This window comes from Notechis scutatus, chromosome 3 (assembly GCF_049901735.1).
Source record: "Notechis scutatus isolate UNSWTSFEM ecotype Mainland chromosome 3, rNotScu1.2, whole genome shotgun sequence".
Lineage (NCBI taxonomy): Eukaryota > Metazoa > Chordata > Lepidosauria > Squamata > Elapidae > Notechis > Notechis scutatus.
Genome location: NC_142011.1, coordinates 34,424,170 through 34,437,810, shown reverse-complemented (window position 1 = coordinate 34,437,810; position 13,641 = coordinate 34,424,170). Strand labels below are relative to the sequence as shown.

General features: G+C 37.3%; 1 protein-coding gene across 2 annotated transcripts in view; it reads left to right on the top strand.

Annotated features, from left to right (window-relative positions):
- The first annotated feature begins 837 nt into the window (after positions 1 to 837).
- The window catches only part of MYH7B (myosin heavy chain 7B), a 49,388-nt gene continuing 36,584 nt past the window's right edge, over positions 838 to 13,641 (top strand). Inside the window, exons 1-5 of one of the 2 annotated variants that reach the window (XM_087959452.1) lie at positions 838 to 1,070; positions 3,426 to 3,529; positions 7,805 to 7,948; positions 8,552 to 8,708; positions 11,038 to 11,065. In XM_087959452.1, coding sequence (XP_087815578.1) covers positions 974 to 1,070; positions 3,426 to 3,529; positions 7,805 to 7,948; positions 8,552 to 8,708; positions 11,038 to 11,065 — 530 coding nt within the window. In that variant the 5' untranslated portion in view covers positions 838 to 973. The remainder of the gene's footprint in view (positions 1,071 to 3,425; positions 3,530 to 7,804; positions 7,949 to 8,551; positions 8,709 to 11,037; positions 11,066 to 13,641) is intronic. The other variant, XM_087959453.1, reaches the window with a different exon arrangement.

Sequence of the window (13,641 nt, the reverse complement as noted above, 5' to 3'; positions counted from 1 at the left end):
CTTCTTCTTTTTTTTTTTTTTTTTTACAAAAAGGGGATTAGAGGAACATGAACTATTGTCTGGGAGACAAACTTGGGAGTCGTAATATGGCTAAAGGGACAATGAAAAAAATGTACACTTATGATGTGGTGAAAAGTCATGGGTGGCAGCAGGTGTAACTGAAATTGTGATTGTTTCAGTATGAATGTGTGGATGTGAAGATATTATTTGGTGCTATAGCAAGGCTTAGTAACAATAGCAGTAGTTGGGGCTTATAAAACGAGTGGTGGTAATAATCTTGTTGCAGTTACCATCAATTTATCTTAATAGCTCTGGGGTGTGTGTGATAGAACAGATGCATAGGCTTTCACAATATCTTGTAATGTTACTTGCCACTGTGATAACCTATCACACAGGATGCTAACTCAATCAAATTCCTTTGAGATGTAAGCTGGCAGAAACATGAAACAAAGACAATTTACAGCCTATTGGTGGGGTGCTCATTAAATACAAATTGACCATCCAGTATTTTTTCCTGAGATGCTGATTGTCTTTCAAATAAACCTAAAGTAGTTGCAATTTGGTCTGATTTTTGACAATATACAAGGGGCACACATTCTTGATGCTTTAATATAACCTAGCTATATTTTCCATTTTTATATAGTTAAAAAGTAATGATAGAAATAAAGAAAATCTTTGTATTATACAATTAAAATTAGCACATATATGTAGCTAGATTTATAATTTGGAATAAAATCTGACGCATATTAGAGCACTATTTTTAATTTATAGAATACATAAATTTGCACGTATACTTTCTCATCATCCAGCAATTAAAAGGTTGGTGAATCATTACAGGACATATTAATGTGGTTTGGCTGTATTATTGACTAAAATGTACCTTACTTTTGTTTTTTCTTTTGTCTTTTTATACTCTAGGGTGTTTGGCTGATCTTTTTGCTGCTGACTAGGCTTTATCCTTCCAATAGTCAACATGAGTAGGATGGACAAGGAAGAATTTGGGGAGGCTGCCGAGTACCTCCGGAAAAGTTATGAGGAGATGATGAAGTATCAGACTATGGCATTTGATGGTAAGACAACCTTTTTTGCATGGAAAGGACTTCAACCCATCATCCATTTCTAACATGGCTTCCTCGGTACGGGAATTCTGCACCTTTTTAAATCCATTTAAAATGTTGAAACTGATTATGGCCATAGAGACTAAGACAACTAGATTAACAGTTAAACAATTTTGCTTAAACAGCTTCTTCTTTAGTCATTTTGGTTGTAATGGAGAGTGCAGTAAGATGATTGTAGCTCCATCTTTATGTTATGTTGATGATCTGTTTGTTGCTATGCTATAATTATGTGAATTGTCAAGTGTCTGGTTTAGCATTTACTTGCTTTTAATTATATTTAGGAAAACATTCATTTAGGATGGTTTATAAACAGGTTTATAATTGCCATGAATGAGTTCAAATTTATAATCAACCGTTCAGAAATATGTACCTGTGATTTGCATTTATCACAGCAACTACAAACAACAGAAATGTATATATTAAGCAAGGACACAAAGTATGAAATGGAATTTCTTGCTTCCTAAAGTATTGAAAATATTCCATGAAATTGAGAATCATATAATCAAATAACTGGAGCCTTCAAGTTTAATTTGTATGCACAATACAGGGATCCAAATAAAGCATCCCAGACGATAGCTGTTTAACCTCAATATATTTTGCTAAGGAAGTTGTTAGACATCCAACAGATAACAATTTATAGTAGAGATGGATACTAGATTCTTTATATATACCTTTCTACCCTGACATTATCATATGAAACAGCAATTATCTCATTGCCATTGCCACTGCTTACAGGAGTGATCTGGCTTACATTAGAATTAGAATTCTTTATTGGCCAAATGTGATTAGACACACAAGGAATTTGTCTCCGATGCATAAGTTCTCAGTGTACATACAACAATAATGATAGATCATTATCATAGTCATTGTAAAAATACATTCATCTAAAACATTAGATACAACACTTAGTGATTGATAGTCATGGATACTAAAAAAGCAATCAACATAAATCATACTAGAATACTAAGTAAACAATATAAATTGTAAGATACAAGCAAAAAAGTTATAGTCATAAGAAGATAAGGAGATAGATAATAGGGAAGATGAGAATAATGGTGGTAATACTGCCTTTCTAGATAGTTTGGCAGTGTTATGGGAATTAGTTGTTTAGCAGAGTTATGTTCTGATGTGCAATGCTCTATAGCGTCATTTTGAGGGTAGAAGTAAAAACAGTTTACATTCAGGATGCGAGGGGTCTGTAGATATTTTCACAGCCTTCTTTCTGAGTCATGCAGTACACATTACAATAAATAGCAAGAGTTATACATAACAAAAAGAGGAAAATCGTGCAATTGTTCATCCCCAAATTTTCCATTTGACTGGTTCTTAAAAGGAAACTTATCATATACAAATTAAAAAAAGAAGTGGATAAATATTCCTGAATAAATTCTAGAAAAGCCTGCTATCTTTGGGCATCGCTTGAAGCTGTGATTAGAAATTGTCTGAATGGTCTATTTTAGAAATTTCTGTTTTGCAAAATTCTCTGCAATCATACATACATTCTATTTAAGTTCCATTGAAGTAAATAGGATTGAAGTAAATAGCCTAAATGTGTTCAGGATCGCAATCAGTGCCCATCCATTTTTAGTCATCTTATCCAAGCAAATGAATGTTCGCTTTTTGTCAAATATGGAAAATGACATTTCAGATGTTGCTGATGGATGAGAAATGCAGAAAGAGCATGCTTTTAGTTGCCTTAAAATACATTTTCCTCCTGGCTAGATTCTAATATTGCTCACCACTGACTTCATTTGCTGGCATTAGACAGAATTTTAATTCAACAATATATAGAAGGCCACACAATTCCTACTGTTAGAGATGAAAGAATGCTAAAAATTGAGTTACTACAAAATTAGAACTTAAGATTGTTGAATATTTTACCCAATCTTTATTATTTAGCCAAATCTTCCTTTTTTTTGCAATTATCTTTTAAAAATCTAATCTAATATATATTTGAGTAGATAATGATTATTCAAAATATTGTAATTCAAAACTTTGCAACAAATTTTTATTTCCAAAGTTTTACAAACTATTTATTTTAATTCTAGACCTAGAATTATAATATTAATTACAGAAAAATCAATTCCACAATTAATAGGAATGAATTAAACATCAATAAATATTCAAATCACAGCATTTCCCCATTCAGTAACTGAAGAATTAAAGGAACAAGAATAATGTTATAGAAAATATTTCTAGATCTTGTAAAATAATTATTTATGGCATCTGCATTATCTGAATCTAATATCTATTTGTACAACTTTTTAAAAATCATTTATGTTCTTTTTGTCTCTTTTGGAAATAAAGGAAAGAAAAGGGCCTGGATTCCAGATGAGAAGGAGGCTTATATTGAAATTGAAATTAAAGAATCCTCTGGTGGCAAAGTCACAGTGGAAACCAAAGATAAAAAGGTAAAAAAAATATCAAACATACCAAATAATAGCCAAATAGGAAACTGAAAAGGAAAGTTACATTTGCTCAACATTGTGCAGAGGAGAGGAAAAAAGGAGAATGCATCTAAACGTGGCATACAGTCTAAAATTATGATTGTGCTGATTATGAATGTGTGTAAAAAGGATGCAGCAGGAAAAGTATCATTTGCTATTTGATGTAGAGTTACAATTGAATAGATCAAGGTGCATTTGAAAAAATTTCACCTCTGTATAGCACTATTCTTCAAAATATTAAAAGTAAGGTAATGCTTTCCCTGATTAGTCATGTTCAACTCTAAGGCGTGGTGCTCATTTCTGTTTCTTGGCCAAGGGAGCCAACTATATCTGAAGACATTTTCCATGGTCATGTGGCCAGCATGGCTATATGCCAAAGGCACAGGGAACACTGTTACCTTCACACCAAAGTGGTACCTATTAATCTACTCAGATTTACATGCTGTCAAGCTACTAGGTGGGCAGGAGCTGGGAGAAGGAACAGGAGCTTACCCTGTTGTGTGGTGCTTGGGTCTCGAGCCCAGGCTGTCAACTTTCAACAGCTGACAAACTCAGTGTCTTTAACTACTGAGCAATCACATCCCCTCTATATATGTATAAATTTGAAAATAAATCCTCTAAGAAAAATAATGAAATTGAAATGCTCTCATTTTAACAACTATAGCAAGATTATAGAGGCAGTACAAAAGTACAGAGAAGAGCAACCAGGATGATTAGGAGACTGGAGATTAAAACATATGAAGAACGGTTACAGGCACTGGGCATGGCTAGTCTAGTGAAGAGAAGGACCAGGGGAGACATGATAGCAGTCTTCCAATATTTGAGGGGCTGGCTGGCTGGATAATTCTGGGAGTTGAAGTCCACAAGTCTTAAAGTCGCCAAGTTTGAGGACCCCTGTATTAAATGGATATAAGAGAAAAAAGTGTTCTGAAGTAAAATGTGTCTTTCAGATGAGAGGTGATGTGGACCACATACAGATGTTCTTCATGTATGAAACTAAATGGGGGAAAATGCTCTTTTAGAACATTTGATATTTTAGTTCCAATATTTACCTGCCATGTATTTTATATGAACACGAAATGATACTCTGAAATAACTACCTGTCTCATGTATTTTCTACTCTGAAATAGGAGGCACATGCAGCAGTGTCTTTGCTGAACTTAATGGTTGCCCGGGTCTATAAGAGGTCTATAATCTATCTAGCAGGGATCTTTGGGGTTTAGATGTCAAAAGTAAAAGCTGGATCCTCTTTTAATTTTAATATAAACTTACAACACTGTTTGGTGGTGGAAGCTTTCTAGGATTCCAGAGAGTTTTTTCACAGCCCTTTCTGGAGATACCAGGGATTTAACTGGAGACCTACACGCAAAGCTGATAAGCTGCCAAGGAACAATAAAATGTTCTTCTGATGTGTTAGTTTCTAGTATCTTAATAAGTCATCCAGATCAAAGAACACTAGATTATCCATTTATTTAAAAGCAAGTAAATAAATATAAGATGTATAAACCTCTCTCCCTGTTGCTGGCTTTGTAAACTACTACTGACAAGACTGTTTTCTTTTCATAAGAGCAGCAACATTTCTTAAATACAATTCATTCTAATCAGGCACAGACATGTAATATGATAGTTATTCTAGTTCTTGGATTTATGGAATTATATACTTCAGCTGTTTATCTAAATATCACCAAACCTTCCTGTTTGAAACTCTGCAGAATATTATTTTGTTTAGGTTATATTTATCCACACAAACCCACAATGACAGCAGCCACATTATACCATGGGAGCAACTGCATTGTAATTCAGAAGCCATGGCAAGATTTCTCTACTCAGTTCTTAAGACTCTGATCCTAAAAGTCAGTGGGAGTTACTCCCATGTAAACTGATATAGGATTGGGTTGCTAGTGGATGCCTCATCAATTGCTAGCCTGCCTTCAAATATTTCCAGGCTAGCATTGAGGAATGTAAAATTAATATAAAACAATTCTTTGAATAGAACTAATCAATGGAGACCGAGTAGAGCAAGTGGCCAGTTTTAAGTTTCTGGGTGTTACCATAAAAGAGGACCTGACCTGGGGTGCTCACATTGTAGCACTGGTCAAAAGGGCTTGCAGAGATTATATTACCTGAGACTTCTTAGAAAACAACAACTGAATGAAAAACTGCTGGTGACTTTCTACCGCTGCACCATAGAGAGTATCTTAACTTACTGCACCTCTGTATAGTTTGCCAATTGCACAGTGGCAGATGGGACAGCACTCCAGAGGGTTAATGTCATTGCCCAGAAGATCATTGGTTGCTCTCTCCCCTCTTTGGAAGAGCTTAATAGCTCCCGCTGCTTTAAGAAAGCTCAAAATATTCTCAAAGATCCATCTCATCCTGGGCACCCTTTTTTTGAACTATTACCATCTGGCAGATGGTACAGAATATTAAAAACAAGCACAAATAGGCTGAAAAACAGCTTCTATCCCAGGGAGTAGCTCTTTTGAATTCTACTGTATAGTGTTGGTGCAGTGTTGTGGGTTTTCGGTTCAATGTGTAGAGTGTGAAGGATGTGTGTTTGTGTTTATTTTCATGGTCATGATGTGCACTGAAGGTGGTGTTTGATTTCATTGTATGAGGTGCAATGACAATAAACTAAACTAAACTAAACTAAACTAAACTAAACTTCATAAGGAGGTAAGCTTCCTATAATAAGAGGGGTGAAATATTAACTTGGAAAAGATTCAATGGCTAAAGCTTCTTCTCTTTCTGAAATACAGCTTTCAGTAGTTATTCATATTGGATTAATGATGATAAATAAGAAATATTTTCTTGAAAAAATTGAAGAAGGAAACCCCAATTTTCCCAAGATAATAATTTGTGACCAAATGCTTGAATTAACATATAGTTATTGTACTTTTGTTAACTTTTTGTCAAGCATTTATTAAATGTAGCACAGGAATATTTAGGACCTAACTTTATTAAAGCCCATGATACTGAAAAAGAAATCTTAAGAACTAAGCTTCAAACAAAATTATGTATATGTAAAGTGCAATGCCCCTGAGGACTCTCCAGGCAATGAGCATTTCAAGATAACAATATGGGGACTGAATTCCATTTTCAGATGAAGAAACCCAGCCTGACATCCCCCTTGTTAGAGTCTGCAGAAATATGCAGAACCTTTCTTTCCCTGATACCCAAACCCAGCATTTTAGTGGAAACAGAAAAACGAGGGGATCTCAAATGTTGCATGGGCAGATTGAGACTTTACTTAATCCATTGGATCAAAAGCATACCCATTTCCAAAGCAAGCCTTAACACGGGGAGAGATTTAAGCCACCACTATACAACAAAACAATGCATTGCTCTCAATTCTACTCTATAATCTGGCCTAGAAAAAATATAGTGTGGTTGGAAGTTCCAAACAAGTGGAAAAACTATCCTGCCAGGCAAATATATTTTGAAAAGTTATGCCCATGTATTTGATTTCTTTTTGTGTGTAGTGCTTTTTGAATACTGGACAGTATTCCTGCCCCCCCTCCCCCCGCTGATTCTTCCTGTTTTTTGGCATTCGTGAAAAAAAGATTCTGCACTTTTCTCTATATGCATTTTAACAAATATTAGAAAAAAGAAAACAAATAAATTTCCAAGGTAGTCTCGGCAGGGGTCCCCAACCGCCGGTCCGCGGACCGGTACCGGGCACGGAACAAGCCTTACCGGGCCGCTGGTTGCTGGCGCCGCCATCTTTTTGGTAAAAAAGCAATTTTTGTCAAAAGATGGCGGCGCCAGCGCTGGTGAGCTTTTCCGGGTAGAAAGCCATTTCTACCCGAAAAGCTCACCAGCGCTGAGCCATTATTTGACGAAAAATCACTTCCGTGACGCCACCGGAAGTGATTTTTCGTCAAAAAGATGGCGGCGCCCAGCTGACGCCGGAACCGGGCCGCGGCGCCCAGCTGACGCCGGAACCGGGCCGCGGCGTCGAAAAGGTTGGGGATCCCTGGTCTACGGTACCTAATAAAAACCGCAATAGAAATAGTAAAGCCAATGCTGACATTTAGCATAATAAGAGATAAATAAGTAAAAATGTTATCATATCTTAATGAATAGCTTTATGGGTTAGAGCCTACTTCATCCATTATTAGCTTCATTGTCATGTAAATTATGTGATTGAACAGTTGCATGCTAGATCCTTAAGGATTTTCTTTGAGCTTATGGATAGGTTCTTGTATTTTCATCAAACAATTTGTTTGATTCCTCTAGACTCTTGTGGTTAAAGAGGATGATGTTCAACCTATGAATCCTCCAAAATTTGACATGATTGAAGATATGGCTATGTTAACTCATCTCAATGAGGCTTCAGTCCTGCATAACCTGAAACGGCGTTACACCAAGTGGATGATCTATGTAAGTTAGAAGGATAAACACTGTTGATTATACTGTATTACATCCTGTGTGTGAAACAAGCTATCAAATAGTAGATTGTGTGTTATAAAACTCCCACCTGCTAATTTTAATTTCATTAGAAATAGCTATTTTTAAAAATATTAAATATTATATCCTAAATGAATTTGAAACATGGTACTAGAATTGAAACATTTTACATTTTATGTTCTTCTTTAAATTATATCCTTATCAATAGGGCCAGAAAATGACTTAATGCTGGTTCTGAGTTTTAGGGGGCTCGTGAGCAACTTTTGTATTTTTGGACATTTTCCCAGAAAGGGCCAACCTTTTCCTATTTGCTTTCACTGCTACCCCTTCATTTTTGCACCCTATTTAAGCAAAGGAGGTAATAAAAAGAATATGTAGTATTTTCTCACTTACTATTGTTTATTTGATGAAACAGATGAACTGAACTAGGAGATGGAACAGAGAGAATAAAAATCTCTTAAGAGTTGGCAGTGTGCCCTCTACTGGAGTGTAAGCCTTGCTTTTGGTTAATGAACTGTACTATTGGTGTCAACCTGGTTTCCTTTTCTCATAGCTATGCTGTTTCTTTCTTCTCAGACCTATTCAGGCTTGTTCTGTGTCACGATCAACCCATATAAATGGCTTCCGGTCTATACAGCTCCTGTTGTAGCAGCTTATAAAGGCAAGCGGAGGTCTGAGGTCCCTCCCCACATCTACGCCATTGCAGACAATGCCTACAATGACATGCTGCGCAGTAAGTGTCGAATCCAATTTTTTGGGGAAAAAAAATTGTGGGAAAGGAACTTGAAAACCTGATATAGACCTATTCTTCACACTTCCCGGTTGGAGTCAATATGAAGGGGGGTTGCGCACCAACAATATAGAGAGAGCTATGAATTTTACGCAATTGTTTTTCAACTTCAAATGCTTTTTAATATTGCCGGAGTTGTTCATCTCTTCATATGTACCTAGCAGATCAGGTTATCTGGAAATAAAAATTCAGAAAGAAGAGAAAATGGTTTTTAGAGGTAGCACAGACTTGCATAATAATTTATCTAAAGCAGTGGCTCCCAAAGTGGGTGGTGCCGCCCCCTGGGTGGGTGGGATGCCTTAGGGGGGGGGGCGCTAAGAGGCAAGGGGGCCGGCAGGGAATTGCTAAGAGGCAAGGGGGGGTGTTCGAGGCGCCAGCCCCGCAGGGTTACCCCATTGACTGTTACACTGCTCCGGAGCCAGTGCCTCGAACACCCCCCCTGTTGTACCTAAAACGCGGCAGTGGCGGCATGTTTGAAAAGTAGAGCAAAGCCAGAGGTCGGTAATTTTTGCTGCAAAGAATCACAAAAGCTTCTGGGCTGGGCACAAGAAGGGTCACACATGTCAATGCAATTCAGCAACATAAAATAAAGAAATACAAATAAAACAAATCAACAAGAATCAGCAAAGCATCTCTGATTAGATTTTATTCACTACTAGAATCTAATCAGAGATGCTTTGCCAATTCTAGTCCAATGACCTGGTCCAGCAGGGTTAGAAGGGAGTGTGTGTGTGTGTGTGTGCATGGTTGTCAAGACTCCAAAAACAGGTCAAGTAGCTCTGGGGAGGCCAGCCATAAATTAGAACACTTGCTAAACAACCAGCCATTAAGTGAGGACCACTTGTCTTTGGTTTGCCAGTCACCTGGCCACGCCCACCCAGTCACATGACCACCAAACCACACCTACCCAGTCATGTGACCAGCAAGCCATGCCCTCAAATTAGGCCACGCCCATAGAAGTTTGACTCCCATCCCTGGGTGGGGGGCACTGAGGATGAGTTTGTAGCACCAAGGGAGCGGTGGACTGAAAAAGTTTGGGAACCACTCACTGGTCTAAAGCAAAAACTTGCAGTAGAGTTCAGCAATTACTTCTGTGATTTAAGAAAACCTGCATTATTTGCCAATGCGAAACTAGCTGTTGAATATTGGAGTTCCCTGTATCACAACTTATACTACTGACATGTTTAGTACAGGTAGTCCTCGACTTACAACCGTTTGCTTAGTGACCATTCAAAGTTATGACACTGAAAAAAATGACTTATGGCCATTTTTCACACTTATGACCATTGCAGCATCCCCACGGTCATGTGATCAATGTTCAGATGCTTGGCAACTGACTAATATTTATGATGGTTGCAGTATTCCAGGGTCATGTGATCACCTTTTGTCACCTTCTGACAAGCAAAGTTAATGGGGAAACCAGATTCACTTAACAACCGTGTTGCTAACTTAAGAATTGCAGTGATTCACGTAACAAGTGTGCCAAGAAAGTTCATAAAATGTGGCAAAATTCATGTAACAAATAACTCGCTTAACAACATACATTTTGGGCTGAATTGTAATCATAAGTTGAGGACTATCTATATAGGAGTGGAATAAGTTATGTATCATTCCAGCTTCATTTCATTTCTACCCAACTGTTCTGAAGAGACTATATATCACTTCAGAATCCATTGAGGGGTTGGTGGATAGTGGCATACAATTGTAACAGAAACATGAAAGTAGAATCCTTCTCTTGAATGTGCTACAGACATACTTTGGGTTTGATTATCTATGGTTAATTAAACTTAACATAAGCACTCCCATATAGATTCAGCTTTCTGTATCTAATATGCTGCCACTATATCAAAAAGATTGATTTGAAACAAGCTCAACGCATGAGCATATATCTATTTAGTTTTACTTAAAAAGTATACATTTTTCCATTTCCTTCTTCCAAAAAGTTAGGTACAGCACCTGATGCAAATGTTCAGTACATCTCTCTCCCTCCCTCCCCCTCCCTCTCTCCCTCTCTCTCCTGTATGTTGAAATCTTCATCTTAATTTCTAAAGTCTGCATAAGGACAGTTTTTTATGAGTCCATTTGAATAGCTATTAAAATATGACCATACCAATGAGTGTATTAGACAGGACAATGAGTCTAATCTCAGATTTATAGCTGGAAACAGAAAGTTAAAAAAGAAGGACATCAGTTTGACTATGAATGGGCTGGTGTTAATGATACAAACTCTAAAAAGAATGACTTAACCTTATTTTTTTTCTTTACCTTACAGATCGAGAGAATCAGTCTATGCTTATCACGTAAGTGCTGTCTCTTATCTGTGCAATCGATATCTCATTTGTATGTGCTTTTGAGTTAAGTTCTTTTTGTCTGTGGTTTCTATATGAAATCAATTCTAGGTAGATCAAGTTTACCATATCATCCTGTTGAGAAAGGAAAGCTGAATTGTTTGGGCAGGCTGCACAATCTTTGAGGAACATAATGATCTCTTCCTGCAGCTCCCTATCCTCTTTCAGTTTGTTATCTCAGATTTTCTGGCTATTATATGTCAGTGAACAGCTGCTACTATTGTCTCAGGGGGCCAACCAAAAATGGGACAACAAATAAATCAGTTTGTATGGTTGATCATCCTTCCTGTGTGCATAATTTTTTTGAGGGCACCATGTCATTTAGGTATTCTGGGGAAGCACTTTCTGTGAAAAAGCCCAATTAAGGCAAAACATTTCATTTATATTATTCCATTTTTCATACTTCATTTGGATATACTCCTGCAAGCATTGTGGTGGTCTATGATTAGTTCAATTGGAAGATACACTGTTGGGAACCTAAATTAGAGCAAGCCCACACCACTTTTGTTTCATTAAACAGGCCCAGTTCAATGGCCATATTTTACCAATCGCTTTCATCAACCATGATAAAATCCCTTGCACTAATGGATATGCCTTGGATGTTTGCACATTTGTCTTCCATACACGAACAAGAACTTAAAAATCAAAACTCTAATGTTAGAAACCAGATCAAACTTACAGAGGAAACAACTGAAGCGATTAAGTATCAGTGGACATTTATGAAAGGGATTAATGGAAAAGAATTGTACAATAGGCTACAAGTAGACTATGAATGACCACAATTTGTAGATGCCAGTAGGAGAATGCCTTTTTAAGAGACCTGAGTATGGGTACAAAAAGTCTATGAGATTGTAGCATAAAAGGGAAAGAATAAGAAATCAAAGTTGGAGACTGAACAGTGGGCAGGAATTATGAGAAAAGGGGATCTTGGGAGAAATTAGGCTAAGCCCCATTTGTAAAAAGAAAGAAAGGGAAGAAGTATTAACTGAAGCAGCCATGGTGATGCTATAAAAAGCTTAATCTGCTTTCCCCCCCCTCCCCAAGCTTCTAGTCTTGGCCATGGCCTAATTAGGTAAAGCAGGGGCTGAAAGCATGAGATGTTTGGCTCTAGGCCTGCAGAGACCTCATTCCTACCCCCACCTCAGGATAGCTCTTTGTGTGGTGGGATTACAATGGAAGGGCAGCTAACTTTAGGCATGAAATCAATGCCAGGCCAGTGCCATTGAACTTTATTGATAGCACAGAAGACGATCCCAGTCTAAGTGAAAAAAGGTTCAATATCTTGCTGAGCTTGAGTTCCTCTTTTTGGAGAATTTAATTTTACATGTGGTTGAATCAACTTTTCATACTCGTCTCTTGAAATATAAAGAAACTCTATGATTTTACTTTTCATTCCTGAAAGCAATTAAAATAATTTTCTATGTGTGAAAAGTGTGAAACTGCTTCGTATAGAACAGCAAAGGAAGTGGAATCTTGTGAATTTCTGCACTTCCTACAACAGAAAACTGTTTCTATTTAACACAAATTAATGATTAAACAGCTTGTATCCTAGCTTTTACTTTCTGGAGGAATGCTAAAATCTACAGGCTGAGCCAATCTAGCCCATTTAGTCAACAGTTCCTGGGAAGGGATGGGGGTAGGAAAGGGAACTCATATCAATGATGCTGCCTTGTTTCTTCTTGCTAGTAAATAGGTTCCAGTGCAGAGTTTATCTAGAACAGAGGTGTCAAACTCACGGCATCACATTTTCATCACATGACATATCGTGACTTCCCCCCCATTTGCTAAACAGGATGTGAGTAGCCAGTGTATAATGCATCTGGCCCACGGGCCGCAAGTTTGACACCCCTGATCTAGAACTATGTACGGCAGAAGCTCTGAAGTGGCAGTTTTTCCAGAATCTCTTAGTGCAGAATGTTAACATCCTTTAATCTTCAAGACTGTAACCTGTACAGATGTTCCAGATGCATCTAGAATACATGCATATATACATGCAGAAGCTTTTACATGCATGTAACTTGATCTTTCCCAACTTGTACTGCCAGATATATTGAAATGGCATCTCTCAGAATTTCCAATCAACTCAAGGTCAAAATCTTTGTTGTACAACAGATATTTTGATGTAATCAGTAGCAGGGTTTTTTTTTGTTTCTAATGTTTGTTCAATTTGTATGAAAAAAGTCAAATAGTATTATGCTTATCATATTGATACGCTAAATTGTAATAGATAGAAAAAAATAATCCAATCAGTTGATGACCGTGCTGCTTAGGAATCTGGAGAGAGGAAATTGTATTTTAACAGATTTCCCTGTGTCTCAACTCACGCAAAGCTCAGATGCAACCGCTGGACTTCAAACCATATTTTTCAAAGCAGCACAGGCCTTTGTCCACCCATATTGCACACAAGGCAAAAGTCAAGGCAACAAAGGCATCATACTGTCCAGTCCCATTATTTTCAGGAGCAAGAAAAAGACAGATGTCCCCTGTGCAACATTGTTGTTGTTCATCCAGGCACTTCTAAAAATATC